The 25,987-nt window shown below is 43.4% G+C and overlaps 1 protein-coding gene across 3 annotated transcripts in view; it reads right to left on the bottom strand.

Moving 5' to 3' along the window:
• Positions 1–3,687: 3,687 nt before the first annotated feature.
• SLC2A9 (solute carrier family 2 member 9) overlaps positions 3,688–25,987 on the bottom strand; it is a 1,837,553-nt gene continuing 1,815,253 nt past the window's right edge. For all 3 annotated transcript variants that reach the window (XM_069202834.1, XM_069202850.1, XM_069202841.1), the window contains exon 13: positions 3,688–4,080. In XM_069202834.1, coding sequence (XP_069058935.1) covers positions 3,823–4,080 — 258 coding nt within the window. In that variant the 3' untranslated portion in view covers positions 3,688–3,822. The remainder of the gene's footprint in view (positions 4,081–25,987) is intronic.

Here is a 25,987-nt window from a genome sequence, read left to right as displayed (position 1 = left end):
CTGCAGTGCCGATGCCATTGGCATGGGCACTGCAGGGGCCCCCAGGGACCCCACGACACCCCATACCGCCATCCTGTTCCTGGCGGGCGAACCGCCAGGAACAAGATGGCGGTATGGGGTGTCGGAATCCCCATGGCGGCGCAGCAAGCTGCGCCGCCATGGAGGATTGCTGAGGGCATCGGAAAACCGGCGGGAGACCGCCGGTTTTCCTGTTCTGACCGCGGCCAAACCGCCGCGGTCAGAATGCCCTGCGGGGCACCGCCAGCCTGTTGGCGGTGCTCCCGCATCCCCGCCCCGGCGGTCCTTGACCGCCGGGGTCGGAATGACCCCCTTAGTGTTGGTTGAAATGAAAGTCTCATTGCAAAAACACTGCCAACAAACACGGGGCAGATTTACTTACATTTCACGCAACACAGGTCAGCAAGAAAAGTTGCTGTATTTTGTTGCATGAAAGTGAGACAGCAGAAATGTGCCATCTCAACTAAAATATGACACTATTCTGCTGTCTCCTACGCAATGGCCATTGTCAATGCAGGCACCCTCACACAATGTGCAAGGGTGCCTACATTATAGTCAGGATTGTCTTTGTGCAGGAAGGTATACCTTACTGTACAAAACAGCCCTTGAAGGCATTTTCCTCTTTCTTTGCATGCTACAGAATTCCGAACATGGATGTAATTTGTAGGTTGCCAGGGGTCACAGCTGTGACCCAGGTGCCCTTTGCGACCCCTGGCACTGTCTTTGTGACCCAGGGCCTCATAGATGGCAAAATCATTTCCAGGAACATAGGGGCAGCTCATCCTTATGGACATTGGTTGGAGCCCCACTTCCCTTGTTTTTTTCATTACACTTCTGGTGAATAATATTCTATTACTCAATAGTAGTGTAATAAAAATGGAGAATTGTTAGGTCGAATATTAACCTACCTGAGAGCTGAGGTAAGTAAAATATGTTTTTAAATGTATGTTGTGTGTTCTTGTGGGTGAGCCTGTATTTATTTGAGAGACAGTGTTTGGGTATGAGTGAATGTGTTTGTAGATGTGTGAGTAAATGTAAAGGTCAAATGGTGTGTGATGTTGATTCTGCTACCTCTGGAATTTTTGGTGAATTGATGTTCATGATTCAGTATGCATAGAAAGAGGAAGTAATGACGAGAAATAAAAATATTTCTTCTTTTAACACCTAGTTGAGGAAGACGTCGCATTTTTACACGTTCCCAGGATTCCCAGGATTTCTAGCTTTTATAAATCTGGTAATGCATCAAAATCAATGGGTGGCGGTGACTCTTCCTGACTTGAGTATGCTTAGGTCAACCTGTGTACATGCTTCCACCTTCCTGACAAGGTCAAGTCGTTCATGATGGAAATTATATTGTAGTCATTTCGGGGAGTTTATGTTTATGCTTGCATTTGCAGTGATGTGGGGGTGCTGGTGGGGAACTTTATTGACCTATGGACCTACGCATAAACTTTCAGTCCTAAGCTGCTGAACTGAGGCCATGGAGGAGAGTTATTATGATGTCCCTTTCTAACACTTGATCTTTTTTCTTTTTATGATACATACTGAATACAATTGCTAAATCTGTCTTGTTCTCATTTAAAATGCTAAATAAAGTTGTTAAAAGAAATTAGTGGTTGGACGCATGGGAGTGCCCATGCTCCACCCATGGAAAGTCTTCCTAATGCAAAGTAATGCAAAGCAACACTATGCAATGCCTTGCATTACCTTTTTGGAAAAATCCAACACAAAGCCATGAAAATTTGAATGCCATGGCTTTGTAAATTACAAAAAAACATTCTGCATTGTGGTGAATCCACAACACAACATTTTAGGATCTCTGCCTCATGATCTGTCACTGATGACTCTCTATAGTACCCTATGCACTTCATATCCCTCATCTACCCTAATGTCTATGCAGCACAACCCCAGGTTTACTCATCCAGATTAAGAGAAAAACAAACTTCACTGGTTGACGCACTGAGCAGCAGTTGCTGCTAATGACATAAAACACATACAAAAACACACGTAGACAATAAATAATGTTTATATAAATTGATTAGCTCTCTTACAATTAATGTCAGTTCTCCACAAACAGCATAATTTACTTCATTTTTACAAAAGGGCATAGAAATGGTCTTCATAAAATTATTCACATACTAAGAATCTCATATTGAACCACCTCTTCCAAAATATAATACACTCTGCCTAAAACTGAGGCATGCTGTGGATCCGGAACTGGTTAGTTTGTTGTAAAGTAAAATAAAAGTGTATTGGATTGTTGAGTTCCAGCCCGGCTGACTAACCAAAGAATATATTTGAGCCTTGTTTGGATGGCACATTGAGCAACAAAACGATGAATGGGGATGCAGCCTATAGTACTTACTAGTGGCTAATATCTGTTTAAGCACTCTATTCAACACATTTTCGTTGTTACGCATGAGATAATCTCACTTGATTTATGTGAAGGTCTGCCTATCAAAAATAGACACTGGACAAGTTCTGTTCCTCTCTATGGCCCTCTACCAGCAGGCCAATATTCAGAAAAGAACATATTATTTGTAATGTTCTAAAATGTAGATCAAAGTGAACGGGAAATACTGCATTACCAGAACTACCAATACTGTAGTTCGGGGGAAGAGGGAATATTCTCTGTTGTACTTCTAGGATATGCATCACATGCAGTTAAGAGCATGCTAATTTTAATGTTGTAAAATGTACAAATGTACAACGAGGTCCTCATTAAAAGTGAATGGGAACTACTGCATTAATGTTCCCATTACCGGAATTACCAATGCTGCAATTCGGGGATGTGGAGATATTTGTAATCTTAGGATACTCATCATAATGGGGAATTTACCACAAGAATCTATGGAGCTTATTATGACTTCGGCAGACAGAGAAGCCCGTCTGCCGAAGTCCCGACGGGTAGGTTACCACTAGTATGTCAGCCTGGTGCATGCGCAGTGCCAAGTGCATGGGCAGTGCAGGGGCCTCCTTGGGGCACCATGCACCTGTCTCCACCAGCCTTTTCATGGCGAGGTTGCTGTCATGAAACCTCTGGCGAAGGGGGTCCTAATGGCTTAGGACCACCAGCACGGCCAGACTGTCATGTCAATGAAAAGTGGTGGTGCTGGCGGTCCAACCGCCACTGCGACCCTTGCAGTCATGGGACATACTGAGATCCTATGTTTCACTGTCTGATAATCTCCCATTGTCAGTCGGTTTCCCAACTGAATATTTCAACAGCTTTTGGTTGGTGCAATATTCAGGTGTAAAATACTGACATTTTGTATTTCTTGCATTTGTTGTCGTCCCAGTTGACTGGTTACTTCAATTAGCACTGGAATTTGGAGTTGCTCAGCCCTAAAAATAAAGGCGTTTAAGGGTGCAAAAAAGGCATTTTAAATGTATATTTGATAATCCTAAACTCAGTCTATTTAGAAATAATGCTGCATTATTCAATTTCACAATCATCACTAATTGCACTTCTTTATAACTCTCGAAATACAAAAGAACAGCCTGCAGTGATCCAAGATAGAGAAACAATTTTCTTTATAATTATGAATTTATGGAATCACAGTTCTCTTCACACTTGCCACCAACTATTTGACAAAACATATATGGTGCTTCAACAATCCGGTTGTCATGTGGAAGATGTTGGAAAGAAGTATAGAGCCTGCCATACTCCACAGGAAGAGAGAAGCTGGTTTATTAAACAATTTGTTGCAGGTTTCATTTCCTCTTCTCGATAAATAGCCAATGTCAAATTGAGACTTCTGTTTGACTAAAGAAAACATGCAATTAAAAATATTATGACATTTTTCAAAGAGCACATTCACTTTCTTGTGACTCTGCTGCAGTTTTCATGAGTCCATTTTCCACTGCCACGTGTGCTTTTTCTGCCACTGTAAAACTTTCCAGTTGCTGAGGGGGTGGGGCCATGTTATTCCTTTTAGCAAAGGACTGGTTGATTTCAGCAAGTGTCTTGTTTTTTGTTTCAGGCAACACAAAATACAGGTATATGGCACCAACCAGGCAAACTGTGGCAAATACCAGGAAGCAGTAAGTTTGTAGTCCTTTCTGTAGGCAAATAGAGACATATCAGTCAACAATGAAAATCCATCATACCTGGAAAGCAATATTGTGCATATGCAGTTCATCAACCAAAGTGTAATATATCATCTAAGAAATTATGTATTTCTCCTGTCTCACAGCAGTGGTGCACTGTGTGCTGTCTAGCACAAATACAGACATTCTTCCACTACAGCACAATATGCCTGTGTTAAAGACACCATTGTTTTTATGCATGAAGGCTAACCTTCCTGCACAAAACCAATGGAAGGAGCCTTATTCCTCCTTTCATGTGTGCTACACCTTCCTCAGGGATGCATAGCTTTTGACGCTTTTCCAGGTTTACAAGTCTTTGTAAATTTTGGAATGCACTAGAATCCCTGGGTGGATGCATGAGAACGTGCTGCTCCACCCATGTAACACCTCCCTGATGCAAGGTAACCCAAAGTAGCACTGTGCACTACCTTGCTTCAATTTGGATTTCCTAAACCACAGTAAAGCACACAAGGGGGCTTCGTATGGCTTAGTAAATTGCAAAAACTGTTTTGCGTTGGGGTTACACCACAGAAGTGACATATCCCCGAGGAAAACAGATAGAAAATCTGCCCCTATCTTTCCAAATGCAGACTGTACGTAAATGCACCTCAATTAGTGATAGGAAATAAGATGATAGAACACTGAGTGCTTGAAATTGAACATAAGAATACATATTATAGCTTTCGGAAAGTGGATTATTGTTAAGAGCAGGTTAGTACTGACACTTATCAATAGGCTACTAACCCTCACTAGGTCCAGTTAGGTCTCAATAAATTAATACCAGCTCAACCTTTGGTAGCTTGGCAACGAGCGACAAGACTTAACTTAGGCAACAGATGTATGAAGCATTTAAACATCATAAAACAGTGAATAAGTAAAACACAAAACACAATAAAAAAAGCACCAATTTATAACAATAAATTATATTTTTTTATTTAAAATGACACCAAAACGATTAAAATCAGATAAGGGGAACCAGAGATATGGTTGTTAAAGAATTAATGTTTTGTTGCCATAGAAACAAAAAGTGCCAATTTGGTCATCTGGTCGCACTAGATCGGGGCAAAGTCAAAGTTTGAGACTGACCGCGATGGAGCCCTGCTCAGCTACAGCAAGCGGGAGGCCTCAGTCAAAAGTTCACCTTCAGACTTAGGGACTGATTACGACCCTGGCCGGCTGCAGTGTGGTCCAACAGCCACATTACGGCCATGGTGGTAGTGCCATGTCAGACCGCCAGCACCACCAGTTTACCTCCACAGGAGGGACTGGCGGTGCAGGTGGTGCTGGCAGTGCTGGCGGTCCTAATCTGCCATGGCAGCGCTGCATGCAACACTGCCCTGGGGATTACGAGTCCCTTCTTCACCGGGGATTAGATGGCGGTAGCCTTGCCATGCAAAGGCTGGCAGAGACTGGGTGCAGGGGGTACCGGGCGGGCCCTGCTCTGCCACTGCACTTGGCATGGAGTTTCACTGGCTTTTACACCCGCCGAAGTCGTAATGACCGCCTTAGTCTTTTTCTTGAAGATTTACTTCAACAGGATGAAGTCACCAATCTGATCCAACCTCCCTGGAGCACCCTTCAGATATGCGCAGCAGGAGACCTCAGTGAAGAATTCTACCTTTCGACTTAGATGATTTCTCAGGACAGAAATCTTCACCCAGGCCGAAATTGAATTTGGATTCAACATCCCTGGAGCCCTCCTCTGACATGCTGTGAGGTAAGTCCCAGTCAACTTTTTACTTTCAGACTTTTTGGGAGCTTTTTATCTCCAACGTCGGGTGACCCTCCACAGCAAGCCAATTTTAAGTTGACATCATTGGATTACCTTTCCAGTAGCCCTCTGTGAAATCCTGGAAGTTCGGGGCTCTGGAGCTTTTTAGCTGGACAAACCTGCAAGTCAGGCCATATACCGGTTGAGGTAAACTCCAGTCTTTTCTAATCTTCTTTGAAGGTTCTTCATGAGTCCACAGCTAACCCCAAGGTTCCAGAAGCTCTGCTGAGGCAAATCTCCCCCTCAGGCACTTCCTTTGTGTTCAGCCCGGGCCACTTCACACCTCATCAAGGCAGCCTGGCCAGGCTGCCAGGAGCTACCCAATCAGAGAAAGACACTACAGAGCTAAAGTTGGCAACTTTCAGGTAGAGTTCTAAAAGTCTTTCCCTGTACTAGATATTAGATACAACAAAGGCACGTTGTTGGATTCATTAAAACAATAAGTTTGAAATCAAACTTGATATATCTAGCTCCTTTTCAGACTTTATTAATTAAAATATAGTCTTCCCGTTTTAGCTTATGGACCCTATTCACTACAATGAGGGAAAAACAAATGTGGCTATTTTTTCCTCACCAGGGCTTATAAAACATGTTGCATAAGGTCCCCGCTTATAGTTACACTGCACCCAACCATGGGGCACTTAGGGCACACCTTAGGGGTGACTTATAAGTGAAAATAAGGTAGTTTAAGATTTTAGAAGTGCTTTTAATTCCAAAATGGAATTTAAAGGTAACTTTAATTAAAAGCAGCCAGCAAGGCAAAACTGTCCTTAAATGACATTGGGCACCTCCGCCATGCACCTATGTGTGCACTACCTATGCTGGGGTACCTCAACCTACATACCCTACCATATGCTAGGGACTTATAGATAGGGTGGTACTGCCAATTACAATTAGCCTAATTTGCATACTCATTTTAATCAGAGCACAGGCCCTGGGACTGTTTAGCAGTGCCCAGGGCAACATCAGAGTCAAGAAAACACCGGCAAAAGTGAAAGATGGGGCAAAAGGGTTTTTCTGCAATCAGCCCAGTTTTCTCACAACCGCACTATCTGACCCACTATCAAAAGCAACACTAGAACCTCTGCTACTGAGATGTGATACTCAAGCAGAAGAAGCAATTTAGTGGTCTTTCCTAAAAATCACAAAATACCTCACTCACCAAAGTGACATGACTTTTCAGGCGCCTCCTTATGGAGTTCCCCAAAGCATGTAACCTAGTAGGCTACACCTGGAGCTCTTTAAGAGGAGAAAAGTATGACTCCCTAATGGAAAGGTATATGGGAAAAATAGAAATGCATAGGGAAAGTAAGTGAATTGGAAAGTTTATTAGGCCCTTCCTATCACAAGGTTAAAGTCAGTGTGCTGGGGGACTTTATATTCCAGCTCATCAAGCGGGCACGATGAATACAACTACAGAATATTGTTGGGAAACAATATCAAGGACAAAATATCAAAAACAAAATCTCAACAGGAACGCAAGCCAAAATGTGATGTTAGGAATAGTAAATCTACATTTCCCTATATGCATTTATTTTGTCATATGGGGGGGGTGGATATTCAGTAGTACAACTAGCTCCTCTATATATACTAGTTATAACTAGTCTGAAGCATTTATCCGGGCTAGGTCCCTTCTCCCTGTAAGCAACTCTAACTCAACAAAGTTACGTCCAACTTGTCCAGTTGTGTCTTTAAATAAAGGAGGTAAAAATGCAGGCTATACCTTGCCCGCACACATTGTAGCCTGTTATGTTCTTCTGACATAAAATTAATTTTGCGGGTAATAGTAGATCTTGTGTCTCAGTCTGTGGAGAACATTGCTTTTAATATTTCATGTGTAAGGTATGTGGTGAACACTGATGTTCATATTTCATGTGTAATATGAAACAAAATGTTAGGTGCAAGAGCACATGACCAGTGCATACAGAATGACTATAAGTGCACCACACAAACACACACATGCCCCATCACTAAATGGTGTCAGAATGCACCATGCCTCACTTTAAGGGGCTGAACAGGTGTAGAAAATAGTCAGGCCACCTGTATGGAGCAAGTCTTGGGCTGCTTATGTTCTGGTTCAGGGAGGACCTGGCCTGGCAGGTTAGGCTGTACTGTTCCTATTGGAACAGGGTCAAGAATGATATGCATATGGCTGAGTCCAAAATGAGATGGCATGGTGGACAAAATAACAATAGTTTGAAATGCCACCCAAGTGATTGTCAGTAGATAGATTATTTACAAACACTCCTCATATCACCTTTTGAGTGTTTGATGTAACACCCTAAGTGGCCAAGGGTATGACCAGACATGGGTCCCGTCCTCAAGGTTCCACTGGAGCTAAGTGTTCTGGTATGGAGAGGACCTACTTGGAAGTTCGGGCTGGACTTTTTCTATTAGAGCAGGCTCAAGATTTATTTGCATATGGCTGAGTCCAGACTGAGGTGGGATGCTAGGCAAGAGAACAATGGGTTGGAATGCTACCCTGATTGCCAATGGTTACATTTATTACAAGCATTCCTTCCATCACCTCTCATATGCTTGAGGGAACAGGTTTGTCAATCATACCACCACTTTAAGGTGATTGTCCCATGAGTAACTCCATTGCTATTGCTTCATATGAAAAATGAGTTCTAGGCCTGATGGGTTTCCTTATGTACATCAGTCGAGCCCCATGCTGTTCTAAGAACAATGAAGGAACCCAAGCACAGGGCCTATGTTTTTTAAAGAAGCTCCCCACGCCCAAATTAGGCTTCTGCTGGGAATCACATATCAATGCTGGAGGTTCCAGGGTTGCTTTTATAGTATATTGGATGCTGCCACGATATGCAGATATTAAGGAAAGATGTATTCCCAACACTACTAAACCCTTCTTTATCCTCTCTCCTCCTTTTCTGTGTGTTGAATATAGGCGTGACAGCTCAATATCAGTGGCAGTGGAACTGCAAAAACACAGAACAATAATATAACTTTTACTTACCCAGATTTCTTGGGAAAAGCACCAGCCCGAGTCCAAAAAGCAGAAATATTTTGCCTCCTAAATAATTCAGATCTTTTTTACCTACCAGGAAAACAACAGTCCAAGGATCACATTTTTAAATTAAGCATTCTTTGAAAAGCAGCATGCTTCCTCCAGTCCAGCCATTGGGTGGATCTTACCACATCCTTTAATGTAGGGAAGTGGATTATTATTTTAGATGGACAAGAGGCAATCACCTGCTAGATGTCACCCAAATTAAGTAAAACAACCTTGTGCTCAATCCCTGGTAATGTGGCACAACACAGTCAGACTTAAATCAAAAGCAATGTGTAAATTATTTAAGTGCAGCATGAACAGTGGAAAAGGTCTCACAAAACACAATAAACATCCACAACTAATTTTAAAATAAAGAGAAACAATTATGAATAAAAAACATCTAAAAACAAATCCAGCAAAAGGAACAGTAACTATGAACTCTAACAAAAGGAAAGCAAAAATGTGGCGTATGAACTCTAACAAAAGGAAAGCAAAAATGTGGCAAGTAAAATTAAGCTCTCAATGTTAAGTCAGTGGGTGCGGTAGATCAAAGTCCAAATTCAAACTCAACGCAATGGAGTCCACGTCAGATAAATCAAGTATGTTGGTACCAGGGAGAGTCTGGAGGTCAAACAGTTTAAAATGTTTCTAAATCCCACTTCAGAAAGTTAAGGCCTCAATTTCTGGGAGAAAAGATTGAAATTCATTCTAAGTACCAACGCAGAGAATGAGGAGGAAAATCCTCTCCATGGGGGATGCTGCTGAAATTGTAGCTACCACCATGGAACCATACGCCAGGTACTTGAAGAAGGTAGATCCTGCTGGAGCTTTTGAAGTTTCTCACTGAAAAGGTTCAAGGTCCCAACTCAGAATGGGGACTCAGAGCCTGATTACGATCTTGGCAGAGGGGATTACTCCATCCCAAAAATGATGGACACCCTGTCCGCCGTTTTAGAAGTTCCATAGGCTACATTGTAACTTGTAATACGGTGGGCAGGACATCCATCACATTTGGGACGGAGTAATCCCCTCCACCAAACTTGTAATGAGGCCCTTAGTCATTTTTTCAAAGTGGTGGATCAGCATGGGATAAAGCTGAAATTAAATCCGTTGCTCTGGAACTTTCAGTCAGACACTTTTTCTGGCAGGTCCTGTTGAGGCTCTGGAGGATAACTTTTCAAATGTATCCAGACCTTCTTCTGGTGTTCCAATAAAGCCCATTAGCATATATGTAAAACCCCAAGGACCTTAGGAGAATGCAATTGGAAACTCGCAGGGTGTCAGACTGAGGCTAACAGCAAAGTTCAGTCCAAGTCCAGTTGCCACTGGTCCACTGTGATTCTTCACATGAATGCCTCTTTCATCTGTTTTTATATTCCTGGAGCAGCCAAGGGTATCAGCCTTAAGATCATTGAAGATCGTTCTGTCCTTAGATTTTAGGTAGAAAGATGTCCAGCCATCTTGGATCCTTCTCAGAAGTCAGAGATACCAAGTCTGGCAGATTCATTCAGCCTGGTATCACAAGTTCAGTAGTGGTCTAAGGAAGAGTGGGTGAACATCCAGCTCTGTAAAGTCCACCTGCCTGTTACACCTAAGACACTCCTAGTACCTCTCTGAGCAATGGAGTAAATGTTCTCAGGCCCTGGCCTACCTACGTTTTCAATAGTTCATGTTGGTCTCACAGCAAACAGGCTCAAAATTCAATGTGTGGGCAAAGTCTTCAGCCACACTAAACATGGGCCCCTCTAAGTGGGAGTGTGTACTGGACTGTACTATGGAGATTATTAGTGTCCTCCCTCATTTAACCATCCGATATCTAAGATGATTTAAGAATTTAAGTTGTCCATGTGTCATTTTCTTTATTTTGAACAATCCACCAATGACACTTGACTTGGCATTAGACAAATCCAGGCACTTTTGCATTTTTGGTCATGTTTTCCTTAATCATTGCTAAACTGTGCTTGATTGTAGTACATTTTGTCCCAAACTGCTCATGTATGCAAGTTGATAATCAAAGGTGCCAGTACTCAGGAATTAGGTGCATGCACTGGGATCCCACTAAGCCCTGATTCTTGAAATGAACATGCAGAGAGTAGGTGTCAACAGTAGGTGATGAGGAGGCATCAAGACAATGGTGGATGAGGAAGTTTACACCCAAGCTATGTTTTCCTCCAAAAATATTTACACATCTAAATTATCCAGAAATAAAGAGAATGCAGGAACTGCTACAGCTCACATTCCAGGAAATACCTCCAGCATTTCTTGTCTATCAATGCATGACAATCTGCTTGAAATGCAGGGCTTTCTGTTCTGAAAGCCATAAAATTCTTCTATATAAGCACCACACATTTACTTACTTTTCAAGAAACACCAGAAGATAGGGCGTGGCTTGACGCCGTTCAAGGATGGCCACCTTATGCTGAGCTCCGCGGCTGCGACTGGAGTAGGGAGAGCCGGCAGATTCATTTGGGCATATTTAATGTCCATGTAGTTGGGAGAACTGGAGGGAACATGCCTGGATTGAAGTATTCCCCTTGAAAGGACTTCAGAGGTACTTTTGAACCCTCTTTAATGATTTTTATGGCAGTCGTGTGTGGATTTACATTGCAGCCGCCATTTCGGTTTTTTTTCTTCTTTTTATCTCACAATTCTTTTTGAGTGTGCTTCGATGCCTGAAGGACTTTTTCTGCATTTTTTGACCTACAGGTGTAGGTTTTTATGCTCTCTGCTCGTTGTGCCTTATCGTTTGGAGCAATTGTGTCCAGCTTTACTTTGTTTTTTTCGTTCTACTCTCTTCTCTGAGGTGAACCTTTACTTTATAAAGTAAATACTTTGTGACATTTTGGGCAGAATTATATATTTTTGCTTGTGGGCAGATCCAAGAACCTTCAGTTGACTAATAACAAAGTACAGTGTAATAAAAATCCTGATAACATTCCTTTATCAAACTCATTTGCTCCTTTATCAAATATGGAAAGTACAGGAGCTCCTTCTCTCGATGTTACACCTTCAACACCTGTTTCTCCTCCTGCTCTGGCTAATAAAGTTTTGTCTAAGCTTCCGGTAACGATCTCGACATCCACAAATAAGAGAGCTAAAACGGATCCTCCATCCCCTATTAAGGTAGTAGATACCTTATCTATGGAATTACTTCTTGTGGAAATAAGAGCGCTTAAACCTTATATGGAGGATACCAATAAAAAATAACAAATATTGGATGACAAATGGTCTCTTGTGTGGAACGAAGAGTGGAAGTGCTTGTGGATTCAGTTGCATCGATACAATCTTTACAATCTAAAGTTGCCATGCTGAAAAAGCATGCAGAGGAGATAGAAAATCAGAACTGCAGGAATAATTTACGTATTTATGGTCTTCCTGAATGAATTGAAGGTTCAGACCCTTTATCTTTCTTTCAAGCATTTTTGCCTAAGATTCTGGACCTGCTTATTTCTCCTGTTATGAATATACAACGTGCAAATAGGCTTGGTCATCCTTCACTTTTGGCTTCAACGTCAAGGAAACCGAGAGGAATAATATTGTATTTTTTGGAGTATACAGACTTGCTGAAGGTTCTCAGAGCAGCAAGAGTCAATGGTCGGATCACGTGGTCAGGGTCCAATCTTTTTTTTGCTCAAGATTATGCTAAGTCGACGGCAGACAAATGGAAGAAATTTCTAGATATGCGTCCGGCATTGAAGTCGCTTAATGCTCAGTATGCTTTTTTTCATCCCTGCTAGTTCAAAGTAACTTACAACAATAAGACTACAACATATGAGGACCCATTGTTACTTCAACAGTTTATTGACTCTTGTAGAGGTGAAACAATGGACACTTCCAAATTATCAGAGACTTGATTATTAAATTAGTTGTTTTTTCCTTTTGTCTTGTATTTAAGGGATGTGCACTTTGTTGGTTCAATGCAATCTTAATAGTGTTCAATTATTTAAGAGATTTAAATGTTTCCTTTGTATTTCTCTTTTTAGATCTTTTATGCATTCAATGTGTCCGTCTTTTGTGGTTGCAACCTGTGTGGTCGGATCTCCCTTCCCTTCTGTGTCTGCGGTTATGGAGTGAGGGTTGCGTCATCCTCCATTTCTGGTTTCACCACCCTCACGTTGTTTTTGTCTCATAGGTATGTTTTTATTATCCGTTCAATGTTCTTTCTGTAGTTTTAATGTTTTCTTCTATATAACATTCTCTTTGCTTTCTTTAATTTTATCTTCTCTTCATTTTCTTTCTTCTCTTTTCTCTTTTCTTTGTTCACTTGTTTATGCTTCTATTCTTCACTTTCTGTACACTAAATATTTTCGTTTGGTTCAATTTCTGCATACTAATAGGTAGTCTATATGCATTACTCTCAGGATCATATTACTTATTTTTTTATATTAAATGACAATTAGATTTCTTTCATGGAATGTTAAAGGTTTGGGATCCCCAATAAAACATCAAAGAGTTTTAACTCATATTTTAAAATTGAAAGCTGATATTTCCCTGTTACAAGAGACTCATATAACAAGTGCTGAGGTGGCGTATAACTGTGTGAAAACATGAACAAATTAATCTAAGATATCTTCATTCTTGTGTAGTAAAAGGTGGGAAGATTTATAAATAGATTCAATCCTTGTTCTATCTTTTTTAATTTTAAGATAATTTGCTAAAAGTTTTCCTGATTTATTTTGGCCCCCATGGATCGCATTCAACAGCTAGAGAACTTGTATTATTCTTCCAAGTCTGAAAGTTGTCTTAAGGAATTACTTCAAGCTAAATTCACTTTTAATAAAAACTCGACTGATATTGCTAATTATTATCTTCTTAAGTCCAGTGCTAATTATTATGGGGGCAAAAATAAATCAAAATAAATGGAACCCTTTATTTCTATCCTGGTGGGGTAGATTAGATTCTCTAAAGATTATGTTACTTCCTGTTATTCTCTTCCATTTATCAAATATTCCAATTAATATTCCAAATAATTACTTAAAACGGTTGAACTCTATATTAACTAAATTCTTATGGAATAATAAGAGATCCAGAATGTCTCTTCAAAAATTGATGAGACCTAAAATTCACAGAGGAGTTAATTTTCCGAATCTTCACTCTTATCAAATGGCTTTTTCTCTTAAGCAGGCTTCCTGTTTATTGACCGAAGATGTTTCTACTTTTTTACCTTTATGGGTTGAGGTTAAAAAAACCTTTGTTGCTCTCTTTACATTTCCGGAAGTATTAACTCTATCAAAAAAACCTTCATCTATTTCCCTCCTGATTTTGAAAAATTCATGCAGAATTCTACAACCAATTTTGCTTCATATGATGGAGACAGAGTGCAATTTCTGAATTCGTCAATCTGGTACAACAAACTCATCAAGTTAAATATTAAAACAATTTATTTGAAATCGTGGCATTTGAAGGGGTTGAAATGGGTTCACCAACTTTTTGACAATGATTCCCCTCTTTCTTTTGAGCAAGCACATTTTATTTTTTCACTTCTATCCTCTTTTAATAAGAAATATGATGCTCTATTACATGCTATAAATACTTCTTATCAATCTTTCGCAGTTCGGCAAGCACCATTAGTTTATTCTTGACATAATAGCCTTCTCATTTATTCTTAAAAGTGAAATGAAAAAATCATTGTTAGAAGCTGGATTTCTGGTTGGCAGAGGTATGAACCCTGTGCAAGGAGGAACCACAGTCCTAGGCAGGGTAAGTCATAAATACCCCCTAAAATTAACCTGTGCTCACCCTCTAGTAGCTTGGCATTGAGCAGTCAATCTTAACTTAAAAGGCCATGTGTAATACATTTGTGGAACATTTCAAACAGTAAAACAGTGAAACACCAGACAAAAAGATACCATACCTGGGTAGAAAAAAATATATCTAAATTTAATTAACAAAATAAAACCAAAAACACCAAAATACAATGGGTTTTTTAAATAAACTGAATTGTAGTGCTTAAAAGCATAAAGTGTGAACCAGGGCTTCGCTAGACAAGGGGAAATCGAAAAGTTCAGGCCAATCGCAGTGGAGCACAGGTCAGATACAGGGACCAGCCTTGGCCTGCTGGAAAAGTACCTTGGTTCTTGGATGCGTCAATGTCGAGTCCCAGATGTGGGAAGCAGAGAAGACAATGCGTTGTTGTCAATTCTTTGGATGTAGGAGATGCGTTAGTTCTTAGCAGCACAAAGTCATGGACACATTATAAACTGGAGATGATGTGGCAGCAGCTGGTGATGTGGTGTCCATCATCCTCACATAGTGGCGATGCATTGGTGTCTAGGACATGCACTGGTTCCAATCGGCACAATGGTGTTGATGTACAGGTTCTGGTAGTTACAGCACTTTAAACCCACTTCCAATAGCCCAGAACTAGACTGGAACCAATTGACTGTGCAAGACGTGCAGCAAGAAAAGTCCAGGTGCTGCTGCAGGATGGTGAGTAGTCCTTAGTGTCCCTGAGACTTGGAACAGAGGGCAAGCCAACATGCCCTTGGAGTCACTCTGGGTTCAAGGCAGTGCAGAGGGTAGCAGGCAGCACAGCAGAAAAGCAGTTTTTTCAGAGGAGTCATCCAGAGTTGCAGTGCTTGTAGCAACACAGCAGTTCTTCCTTCTGGAAGAGTTCCTCACATGTACAGAAGTGAATCGGGTTAGTGTGATCAGAGATCCAGAACTTGTAGCAAGTTGTGCCTTTGAAGTGTGGGTGACTTCAAATAAGGGTCTTTGAAGAGCACAAAGGTCCCTTTTCCATGTGCTGGCTCTGGACTCACAACAAGGGGCGGTATGCATCCCTTTGTGTGGTGCCAGGACACAACCTATCCAGGTGTAAGTGTGGGGCTGTGCACAGCTCCTCCCTCTCATCCTGCCCAGGATGACCCATCTGGATGTTGATGCCCCATCAGTCACACATAAGCTCCCTTTGTATGTGGCAGTCTAGAGGGAATCCACAAGCCCAGCTGTCACCACATCCTGGATGTCTATTGGAGATAGGCTGCATGCACACAGGGCTAAAAGCAGGGAAATGCTAACTTTCTAAATGTAACAACACAAAAAGGATGATTCTTTTGCTCACCATGCCACCCCAGTTTGGACCCAGACATATGCAAATCAGTCATGACCCTGTTCCCCATTGGAACAGTCCAGCCCGGACTGCCAGGTCAGGTCCTCCCAGGACCAGAAACAAGTATCCTGGAACCAGTTTCAGGATATCAGCCTTTATCAGCCAGGCTAGCTTAAATCCAGTGGCACATTGAGCAAGGTACCCACGCCTGGGCATACCCTTCCCACTTAGGGCAACTTTAGCAACACAAAAAGATGATGGACGGAGTGTTGAAACTTTTCAAACACTCACCCCCAGTCACAGATCTTGGTTCAATCCATTGTTCTTTTGCTCAACATGCCACCCCAGTTTGGACCCAGCCATATGCAAATCAGTCTTGACCCTGTTCCCCAGGGGAATAGTCCAGCCCAAACTGCCAGGTCAGGTCCTCCCTGGACCGGAAACAAGTGTTTTCCGGGGATCGGTTTCAGGGTATCAACCTTCATCAGCCAGGCTAGCTTGAATCCAGTGGCACAGTGAGCAAGGGACCCATGCCTGGGCATACCCTTCCCACTTAGGGCAGCTTTAGCAACAAAAAAGGATGATGGACGGAGTGTTGATTTGTTCTGGATTCCGTCCAGCATCTGTTGTTATTGCAGATTTCTAAATGTGGCATTTTTAAAGTTGTAACAATAATTTCGACTTTGCATTAAAGAGAATTTCCTATTACAATTCCATAAGTAATAGACATGATATATCTACTTTTCCTCAAATATGAGTTGCAATGTATTAAATGTAATAAGCAACCCCCAATGTTAACCTATAAGCGGGGTAGGCTTCACAGTAGTGAAAAACAAACTTGGGTGTTTCCCTACTAGGACACATAAAACGTAAACGTATCTCTATCCTGATTTTTAACGACATAGACCTAGGGGTGACTATTATGTAATAAAATGAGAGTTTAAGACTTGGCAAGAGGTTTTAATGCCAAATTGACATGGCAGGGAGAACAGAACATACAGGCTCAGAAATGCCATGCCGGAATTATGTTTAAAGGCTTCTTGAGTGAGCGGCACAAGTAGGGCTGCAGCCCCACTAGTAGCACTTAATATAGAGGCCCTGGGCACACGTAGTGCACTTCACCAGCAACTTATAAGTAAATTAGTGTGCCAATTGTGGAAGTACCAATCAAACCATGTTTAGGGGATAAAGTGCTCAGAGTCCTAAGGGCAACAAAACTAAATCAGCAAAATATGAGGCAAAATGTTTGGGGGAAGACCACCCTAAGGCTGTCAGGTCTAACAATCATGCCCCCATAGAGGGCTGGATGAAATTTAGATCTATTGGGCACTCCCTCAGAATGATTATGTTACTCTCTTGTTATAATCTTTGATTTCTAGGATTTCAAGAAAGAGGAAGTTTAAACTCCGATGTTGTCTCTATGGACCTCCCATTACTTGTTTCTGGATAAGGTAGTTTTGGAATCAAGAATGAAATGCATTATGGATGATGCAGGCTAGCTTACAGATACTTTCTGCCTAGGAACCAGTTCTGCATTATGTGGATTGACAAGACATGATCAAACTTTCGCGTGCGTTTGGCCAGGTTAGCTTTTGTGTATTGCAGCGTTTTGAGAGGGGCTATGAGCAATTTAAAGACCTCTAGTACTGCACATCCATAGTCTAATGTTTTTAGCACAAGTGCCTGAATTATTTGTTTAAATCTTTCTCTGGTGATGAAGGGGTTAATATTTTTTAGTGAGTCTGAGCTATTTCTGTTCTGTAGGCAAAGAGTCAATGATACAAGTGTACCTGGCGCAGGAATTCCCTGTGCCTGGAAGGTGAAGATGGAAAAGTACATCCAACAATGCCAGGAAAATGACACTTACTTTTGCAATAAAGACACACAAGGTCTTCGTCCACAGTGGCCTCTGCCTCATGACACCACATCCACGAACTTGCTATTGCCATGTGCACAACGGTTGTCAGCATACAAGGTTGCATTCTTTGTTTCTATTGTTAATCATGTTATGACCATCTGCATACCGCTTGGAAACCCAGTTGTTGCTTTGGTTCACGAGTCATCAGACTACTACACAGCTTCATAAAAAAAAAAAAGACAGAAACTAATGGGATGGAATGTCCTTACTAAGAACGTGAGCGCTCGAAATGCATTTGATGAAAATTAGAACAGGGTTTGGTTGTTTTGTAATAGACTTGCTCTTGGTGGACCCCTGACACAGAACATACCCTTTAAGTAGTTGAAGTCAAACTTTTCTTGTTCTGTTAACATAATAATTAAGGAAAAAAGCACAGCGTAGCAGAAGCTGCCAGGTACTTTGCTCACCCCTGATTTAAGGCAGGTCGCTTTGGCAGAGTGGTATGAGCGCCGCGATGCAATGGCCTCACACCCCCAATCCGTAGCAGTGTATTATATTATTCTAGAGATAACAGAAGCTTTCACATTCAATTAAATACGATATTGTGCACTGCAGCTCATTAATAGGCATTCATATTCACTTGATGACAACTCTTTGGAGGAACGTAAACGATAGTGCGGCACACATAACTGGGGGAGGCAACATAGTATTTCGGACTGTGTTTAGCTTTCAATAGTAAACAAAAAAGCAGTTTACTGGTTTACTATTCGACAAATGCCATACGTTTCCTTTCCTTCCGTTCCTTCATTATATCTCGGAAGCAATCATACTCAAAGACTATAATATTGGCTTTTTTTATAGTTTTTTTTCCCAACGTTGCAATTTAGGAAAAAGGTAGAAGGATGCTTCCATTGTGGTTACAACGCAACGATGGCAATAAGCACTCCTTAAAACTTTCCTGGACACTCACATAGAAAATCATGAAAATCCTCTGGCCTCTTTTCGGAGCTCCAGGCCTAGAAGGGTGCCTGTTAAAACATTGAGGCACTCATTACGAGTGTGGTGGTCTTAAGAGCACCACACACGCGGTGGCGGTCTAACCGCCATGGAATCGTCGGAAAAGACCACGTATTACGAGTCTTGTGGTTTGGCCGAAGCCACAACGTCGCCAGTCCTGCCGGTCCCGCTGGTCCGGTCAGACTGCTGCGGTTGGTGGTGAGCTCCTCTGGGCCGGCAGCAGGCCTAAGACTACCGGCTGTATTAGGAGGCAGCAAACGACCAGGCTTTTCGCGGCACATACATTCCCACATGTCCACACACTTGCAAACACCACCCCACCAGTGCAGACACCCCACACCCAACCGCACGCATACATACAAACACCCCCACTCACTCTCACACTGATATACAAACACCCCCACTCGCTCTCACACATACGCATCCCCCTCTACATTCATGCACACCCTCACACACCCCCGCATTCATTCACACACTCCCCCCTTTATGCATGCATACATGCACACACTCCCCCCTTCATGCACGCATACCTGCACACACGCGCACCCATTCCAACACACATGCTCACATACATACGCGCACACACCACACAAATTCACCTGCCACACACACACACCCTTTCGGTTGCTCCATCTACCTGTCTGGACCACACAGCAGCCCACATCGAGATGGTCGTCCGGGAAGGTGTGTATGTTGGCTCATCCACCTCCAGTGCCACAGTGCCATGCAAATATCGCCGTGCCATATTACTGCTCATAATACGGTGGGAAGAGTCCTTGCGGCGTGGCGGTGCTGGTGGTGGAACTGCCTCTCTCCCGCTCTCACCTGGCCTGGCAGTGTCAGTTTTGCGGCTGTAATCTGGAGGTCTTCGGTGACTCGTAAGACTTCCGACACTGGCAGCTTTTGGCAGCACGTCGGTCTTCCAAAAAGACCCCCAATGTCGTAGTGAGGGGCTGAGTAATTAGACGAGGAGCATGAACATATCTCTGGTTCTATTGACTGGAGATTTGTCATTTTGGTGTTAAATTATTTATTCAATTTTCTCAAATTAGTATGGGATTTGTCTTGTGTTGACACTTTACTACTGTTTGTAACACAGTGCCTCTAAGTTAAGTCTGACTGCTTTGCACCAAGCTACCAGAGGGTTAAGCACAGGTTAGTTTAGTGACATTTGTGGTTCATCTTGAAAAGGACTGTGGTTGTTGCCTGAGCAGGGCTTCCACACGCCTCAAACAATACCCCAAATTTTTACAGATGTCAAATATGCTAACATTCAAAGGCTTTAGGTGAAATGCTTGTCATTCTGTATCAGTTTAGTAAGTCACTATTGTGTACCTCAAACATGCCAATTCTGCGTCCTTTATTTAACATTTATTTCCTCTTTATTATCGTCTAGGTGAGAGTAGGGATTTAGATACCATTTTTAGTTCTTAGTCACATTTATATGTGCCTTGATGTATCAAATCTCACTCCTCATTTTTTTTCCCATTTGAAAGGTGAGAGGTGATGTTTAAAATAGCCATCTAGCAGACTAAATGGAACAAAGATAAGGCGATGTTTAAAATAGCCATCTAGCAGACTAAATGGAACAAAGATAACACTAGGGAAGTATATCCTTATGAGGCTCCCATAAAAACCAGGACAAAGCCACTTCACCAAGCACTTTTGTAAAAGTATCCTACAGTTTAACCATTTCTAGATTAGCTGACCACAAAAACACTCCTTTATAGAGTTGTTCATGAGTTATGTGATGCAACAGCACTTCAAATAACACAGAAACTAAGAGACAAAGTACTAAGAGGTCTAGGACAAGTTGCTTTAAATAAAATGTGAAGCATGGAACAAAAGAATATAACTGACAAGCATTTCTGTAGTAAGCAACACTTGCAAAGCTGGGCACACTGTGCAGAGAGTCTGGGCAACCATACGTTGGTTTACAGAGGTAGAAACTAGACCATCTAATGCTCTAATTTTTATGGCAGCTTGGTCGTGCAGTTGGGTTAATCTTGGAGAAGTGCAAAGCATTTGTTGTACCCACAGCTTCAATAAATGAAGACATACACTCAAAAGAATAACTTGAGACAAATTTACAAAAGCACTTCAAGTTTTTAATAAAATTTTTAGGACCAAAATCATCAAAATTGGGTAAGTACTTTTTAAGTAAAAAATTTTAAAGGTTCAGAAAATGCATCAGTTCTGCGTGTAATGACACACCATAGAAAATCAATGGAGAAATATAAAAAAAAATGCATATAAAATAAAAATCAGGTGATGTGTTTACCAATGTCTCCTTTTGTAGGTATATCAAGGTCATATGTGGGCCCTGTGGACCAGCTGAAGAAGTTTGGCCATCTCACAGTTTTGGCTGCAGAAAGTCATTGGAGCTGGAGCAAGGATACTGTGGGGGACTACTTGGAAAAGTACTGTACAGGTGGACTTAAACATGAGTCCAGTGAGTCCCCTTGGAGTGTTGAGGTCGCACGGAGTGGTGGACCCTTAGAATGCATCTGGATCTTCGACGAAGTGCACAGGGCAGCTAGGTGCAGAGCAAATCTGTGAGCCAGGAGCTGTGCGTTAATGTGTCCTCGGAAGCAGAAGGTAGGTCTCATTGAGGGTTGCTTGGAAGTCAGCAGGGGCACTCTGGTGGGAGGTCCTGGTGTTTTCTGAAGCCCCTCAACTGGGGCTTTCTCCTGGTCCTTTTTCAGTGTGAAGTGGACTGTCATTCTGGGTGTCCGATGTGGAGTAACAAGTACCTGGGGCTAATGCACGATTCTGCCCCTGGAAGTCACAGTGCCACGAGGTGTGGCAAACTGGTAGGGTTTTGTCCTCACAGTCTGTTGGACTTTTTTGCTTATGCAGGGTCATCCCCAATCTTTTTGCCTCCTGCCTCCTATTTTTTCTGACCTGTTGCTGTTGGCTTTTGAACTCTGAGCACTTTACCACTGCTAACCAGTGCTAAAGTGCATATGCTCTCTCTGTAAATTCTATTGTTGATTAGTTTATCCATGATTGGCATATTTGGTTTACTAGTAAGTTCCTAGTAAAGTGCACTAGAGGTGCCAGGGCCTGTAAATCAAATGCTACTAGTGGGCCTGCAGCACTGGTTGTGCCACCCACATAAGTAGCTCTGTAATCATGTCTCAGACCTGCCATTGCAGTGTCTGTGTGCACAGTTTTAACTGTAAATTCGACTTGGCAAGTGTACCCACTTGCCAGGCCTAAACCTTCCCTTTTCTTACATGTAAGGCAACCCTAAGGTAGGCCGTAGGTAGCCCCAAGGGCAGGGTGCAGTGTATGGATAAGGTAGGACATATAGTAATGTGGTTTATATGTCCTGACAGTGAAATACTGCCAACTTAGTTTTTCACTGTTGCAAGGCCTGTCTCTCTCATAGGATAATATGGGGGCTACCTTTAAATATGATTAAAGCGTAGATTCCCCTAGAGAGTAGATGGACATGTGGAGTTTGGGGTCCCTGAACTAACAATTTAAAAATACATCTTTTAGTAAAGTTGATTTTGAGATTGTGCGTTTGAAAATGCCACTTTTAGAAAGTAAGCATTTTCTTGCTTAAACCATTTTGTGACTCTGCCTTGTTTGTGGATTCCCTGTCTGGGTCAGTTTGACAGTTGGGTTGTTTTTCACCTCGCACTAGACAGTGACACAATGGGGGCTGGGGTGTAACCTGCATTTCCTGATTAGCCATCTCTGCTAGGAGGGAGGGGTGGAGTGGTCACTCTCATCTGAAAGGACTGTGTCTGCCTCTGACAATGCCGGCTCCAACCCCCTGGTGTGTGTGAGTCCTTGCCTGGGCAAGGCAGGATTTCACAAGTAGGTGTGAGTCCCCTTTGAAGAAAGGTGACTTCAAAGACTAAAATGGGTATAAGAAGGGCACCCAAATCTACAGACTTTAGAAACACTTCTGGAACCAAGAGGAACCTCTGCCTGGAGAAGAGCTGATAGCTGAGGAAGAAGTGCTGCCCTGCCTGTGACTGTGCTTTGTGGAGCTTTCCTGCAGTGCTGCTTCTGCAAGAGTAAGAGGGCAAAGACTGGACTTTGTGTGCCTTCCATCTTGTGAAGAAATCTCCATGGGCTTGAGTTAGAGCTTGCCTCCTGTTGTTTAAAGTCTCAGGGACAGCAAAGACTTCTCTCTGCCAGCACCTGGAGTCTCTGAAGAGATCCCTGCCCCCAACAAGTGGTGCCCTATCCAGTCCCTGGGCCCTTGAAAGGAAAGCTGGTGGAATCCAAGGAAATCGACTTCGTACGACTTCGGACCGACGCCGCTGCTGAATCCGGTAACGCCGCCTGCACCTGACGCCGTGACCTTCAATGGAACACGACGCTCTTCGCAGGCCCAACGCCGCAGCAGCCCCGCTGAAGTCCACGACTCCGTGGAAGTCGCCGCACCACGTCGTGACCGACGCCGCTCGAAGTGCACGGATTCAATGTTTCGCACAGACGGCGCGATCCCCGACTTCGCGCATCGGCTCGTTTTCACTCTTCACCAAAGGTACTGTACTTGGGGGTCTACACGACTCCGTGTCCGGCGCCGCTGGTGTCGGCTTGTTGGGAACGACTCCGTCACGACGCCATGTTAACATCTCATCGAAGCATTTTTGTTTCTAAGCGCTATTTTTGAGTTTAATGTTTAAAAATTCATAACTTGACTTGGGTATGTCGGATTTTTGTCGTTTTGGTCTTGTTTTGTTTAGATAAATATTTCCTATTTTTCTAAACGGGTGTTGTGTCATTTTGTAGTGTTTTCATTACATTACTGTGTGTGTTGGTACAAATACTTTACACCTAGCACTCTGAAGTTAAGCCTACTGCTCTGCCAAGCTACCAAGTGGGTAAGCAGGGGTTAGCTGAGGGTGATTCTCTTTTACCCTGACTAGAGTGAGGATCCTTGCTTGAACAGGGGGTAACCTGACTGTCAACCAAAGACCCCATTTCTAACATTGGTGATCAGCGGTTGGGATTTGGACTTGTATTTGTACTTGACATACAATGATTAAGTGTACACTACTGTTTGAGTTCAGACCACTACGTGACCACATACTTCTTGTTTGGTGATCTGTTGCTTTTTCTCTTAAGGACTCCTTTTTGTTCTACCTCCATGATTTTGCTGATCCCTTGACGGATTCTTTTTACTTCATTGGGAACTTATTTTCTGCCTTTGGAGCTTTGCACTTGTGACCACCATGTCTCAATCTGGAGATGCAACAGCTGGAGCTGTGTTTGAAATAGAGAAACTGAAGGAGTACTCAGTTGCTCAATTGAAACAGTTCCTTAAAGATCTTGACTGTCCCACTGAGAGCTCCACCAGGGAGGGGGAGCTGCAAAAGGCACAGAGGGCCTGGGTGACAATCAAGAAGGCTGGAGGGCACACAGAGGAGGAGAATGTGGGTGGGGAAGTGCAGAGGATACACAGTGGTGTAGTGGAGGTACCTGTTACGCCTGGGGGGAGGGTCCCCAGGAGGGGTAGCAGGGTGTCATCCAAGGATCTGACTCCTGAAGAGTTACAGGACAGACAGGCAGAGAGGGCTCGCCGGTTCAAGGAGTTGAGGATGCAAAGGGAGAAGGATTTGGAAAAAAGGAGGAGGGACTTAGAGATCAAAAAGAGGATTTGGGCTTATGAGCTCAAAATGAAGGAGCTGGAAGTCATGAGGGCTGAATCCAGCTGGAATGGTGGCAGCAACAATTTTATATCTAGTGCTGCTGAAGAAGTGCACATGCCCAGAGATGTGGTGCCCTACTTGAAGGAGGGAGTTAACACACACCAGGAGGATCAGGGGTATGAGGTAGCTCCAGTGATGCACAGGGTCCCTGAGGTGGATTGGGGAACCGGCATCGGGAGTCATATTCCTACTGGTGGGAGGGACACTCTACTGACTCTAGGTGAGAGTGACAGGGAGAGGGGTTCCCCCAAGGTAGAAGTCCTGGTTATGGAGTGTGAAGACATCCCAGAAGAGTGTGGGTTGAGTGTCAGGGACAGTCAGGTACTGTCTCACAAGTCTCAGGAGGGTGATGCGGGGTGCTTTTTCAAAGCAGAGTCACTGGATGGTTGGGTAAAGGGTACTTTGGTTAATTCATGTGAGGGGCTGAGTGATGTAATTGCTGGAGAGCATATGTCTAGTCCTTATTTTCCAGAGCTATGCCAACACCAGGTGGAGTGTGAGTTCTCTGACCCCAGGGAGCTTACAATGGAGGCAGACTTCTGGGTGAGTACCAGAGAGTCTGAAGAGGCATTTGGGGGTGCTGCTGAGAGGAGTGGTCTAGGTAGTTCCCAACCAGGTGAGGTAGGGAAGGATTGTAGTGTCCCAGGTAGGTCCCAGTGTAGTGGGATGGGTGAGGGACCCCATGTCCAGTCTCAGAGGAGAGGGAATGGGGATGGGTTGAGGCCCAAGGTGCCCAAGATCCGGTCCCAGGTCCTGGAGGGTTCCATGAGGGAACACCAGGAGGGGAGCCTAGCCTGTACCATAGAGCCATCTGTTGAGGGAGACCCCACAGTGTCAGGAGAACTTGGGGGGGCGGCTGTAGCCAGCGTCCCACCAGTTCAGGTGTCTGGCAGTACCACTCCTAGTGAGGGGGTGCAGAAGTCCAGACAGAGGGTTGAGAGGGCGTTGCGGACCCCAGTGGAGAACCTGGAGGGTCAGGGGTCAGCTCTGAGAGCAGAGCCCCCCATGAATGACCTTGGTGAGACCATATCTGGGTTGGGGGGAATCCAGACTCTGTCAGATGGGCAGAGGTCAGGAGACCTGCGCCAGCCAGACTCTTGTGTGGCCCTTCGGGACAGTGTGTCCCTTGAGGGGGGTAAGTGGGCCCCCCTGGAAGTCCTGGTATGCCAGGCAATGGTTCAACTGCAGGGTGGTGACTCTGGGTTGAATGATCAGGTTCAGGGGGTAAACTCTGACCTGATGGGGGTAAGTGTGCTCCCAAGGAAGTCCTGGTGCGCCAGGCAGTGGTTCAACTGCAGGGTGGTGACTCTGGGTTGGATGACCAGGTTCAGAGGGTAAACTCTGACCTGGTGGGGGGTAGGTATGCCCCCCAGGAAGTCCTGGGTTGCCAGGTAGTGGTCCAGTCTGTGGGTACAGACCCTGGACTGGAGGATCAGGTGCAGGGGGTAAACCCTGACCTGAAGGGGTGGGCGGTTTGCCCAATCATCCCCCC

Source organism: Pleurodeles waltl, chromosome 1_2, assembly GCF_031143425.1.
Source record: "Pleurodeles waltl isolate 20211129_DDA chromosome 1_2, aPleWal1.hap1.20221129, whole genome shotgun sequence".
NCBI classification, from domain to species: domain Eukaryota; kingdom Metazoa; phylum Chordata; class Amphibia; order Caudata; family Salamandridae; genus Pleurodeles; species Pleurodeles waltl.
Note: the sequence above shows the minus strand (reverse complement) of the source record. Positions and strands in the feature narration are given on the sequence as shown.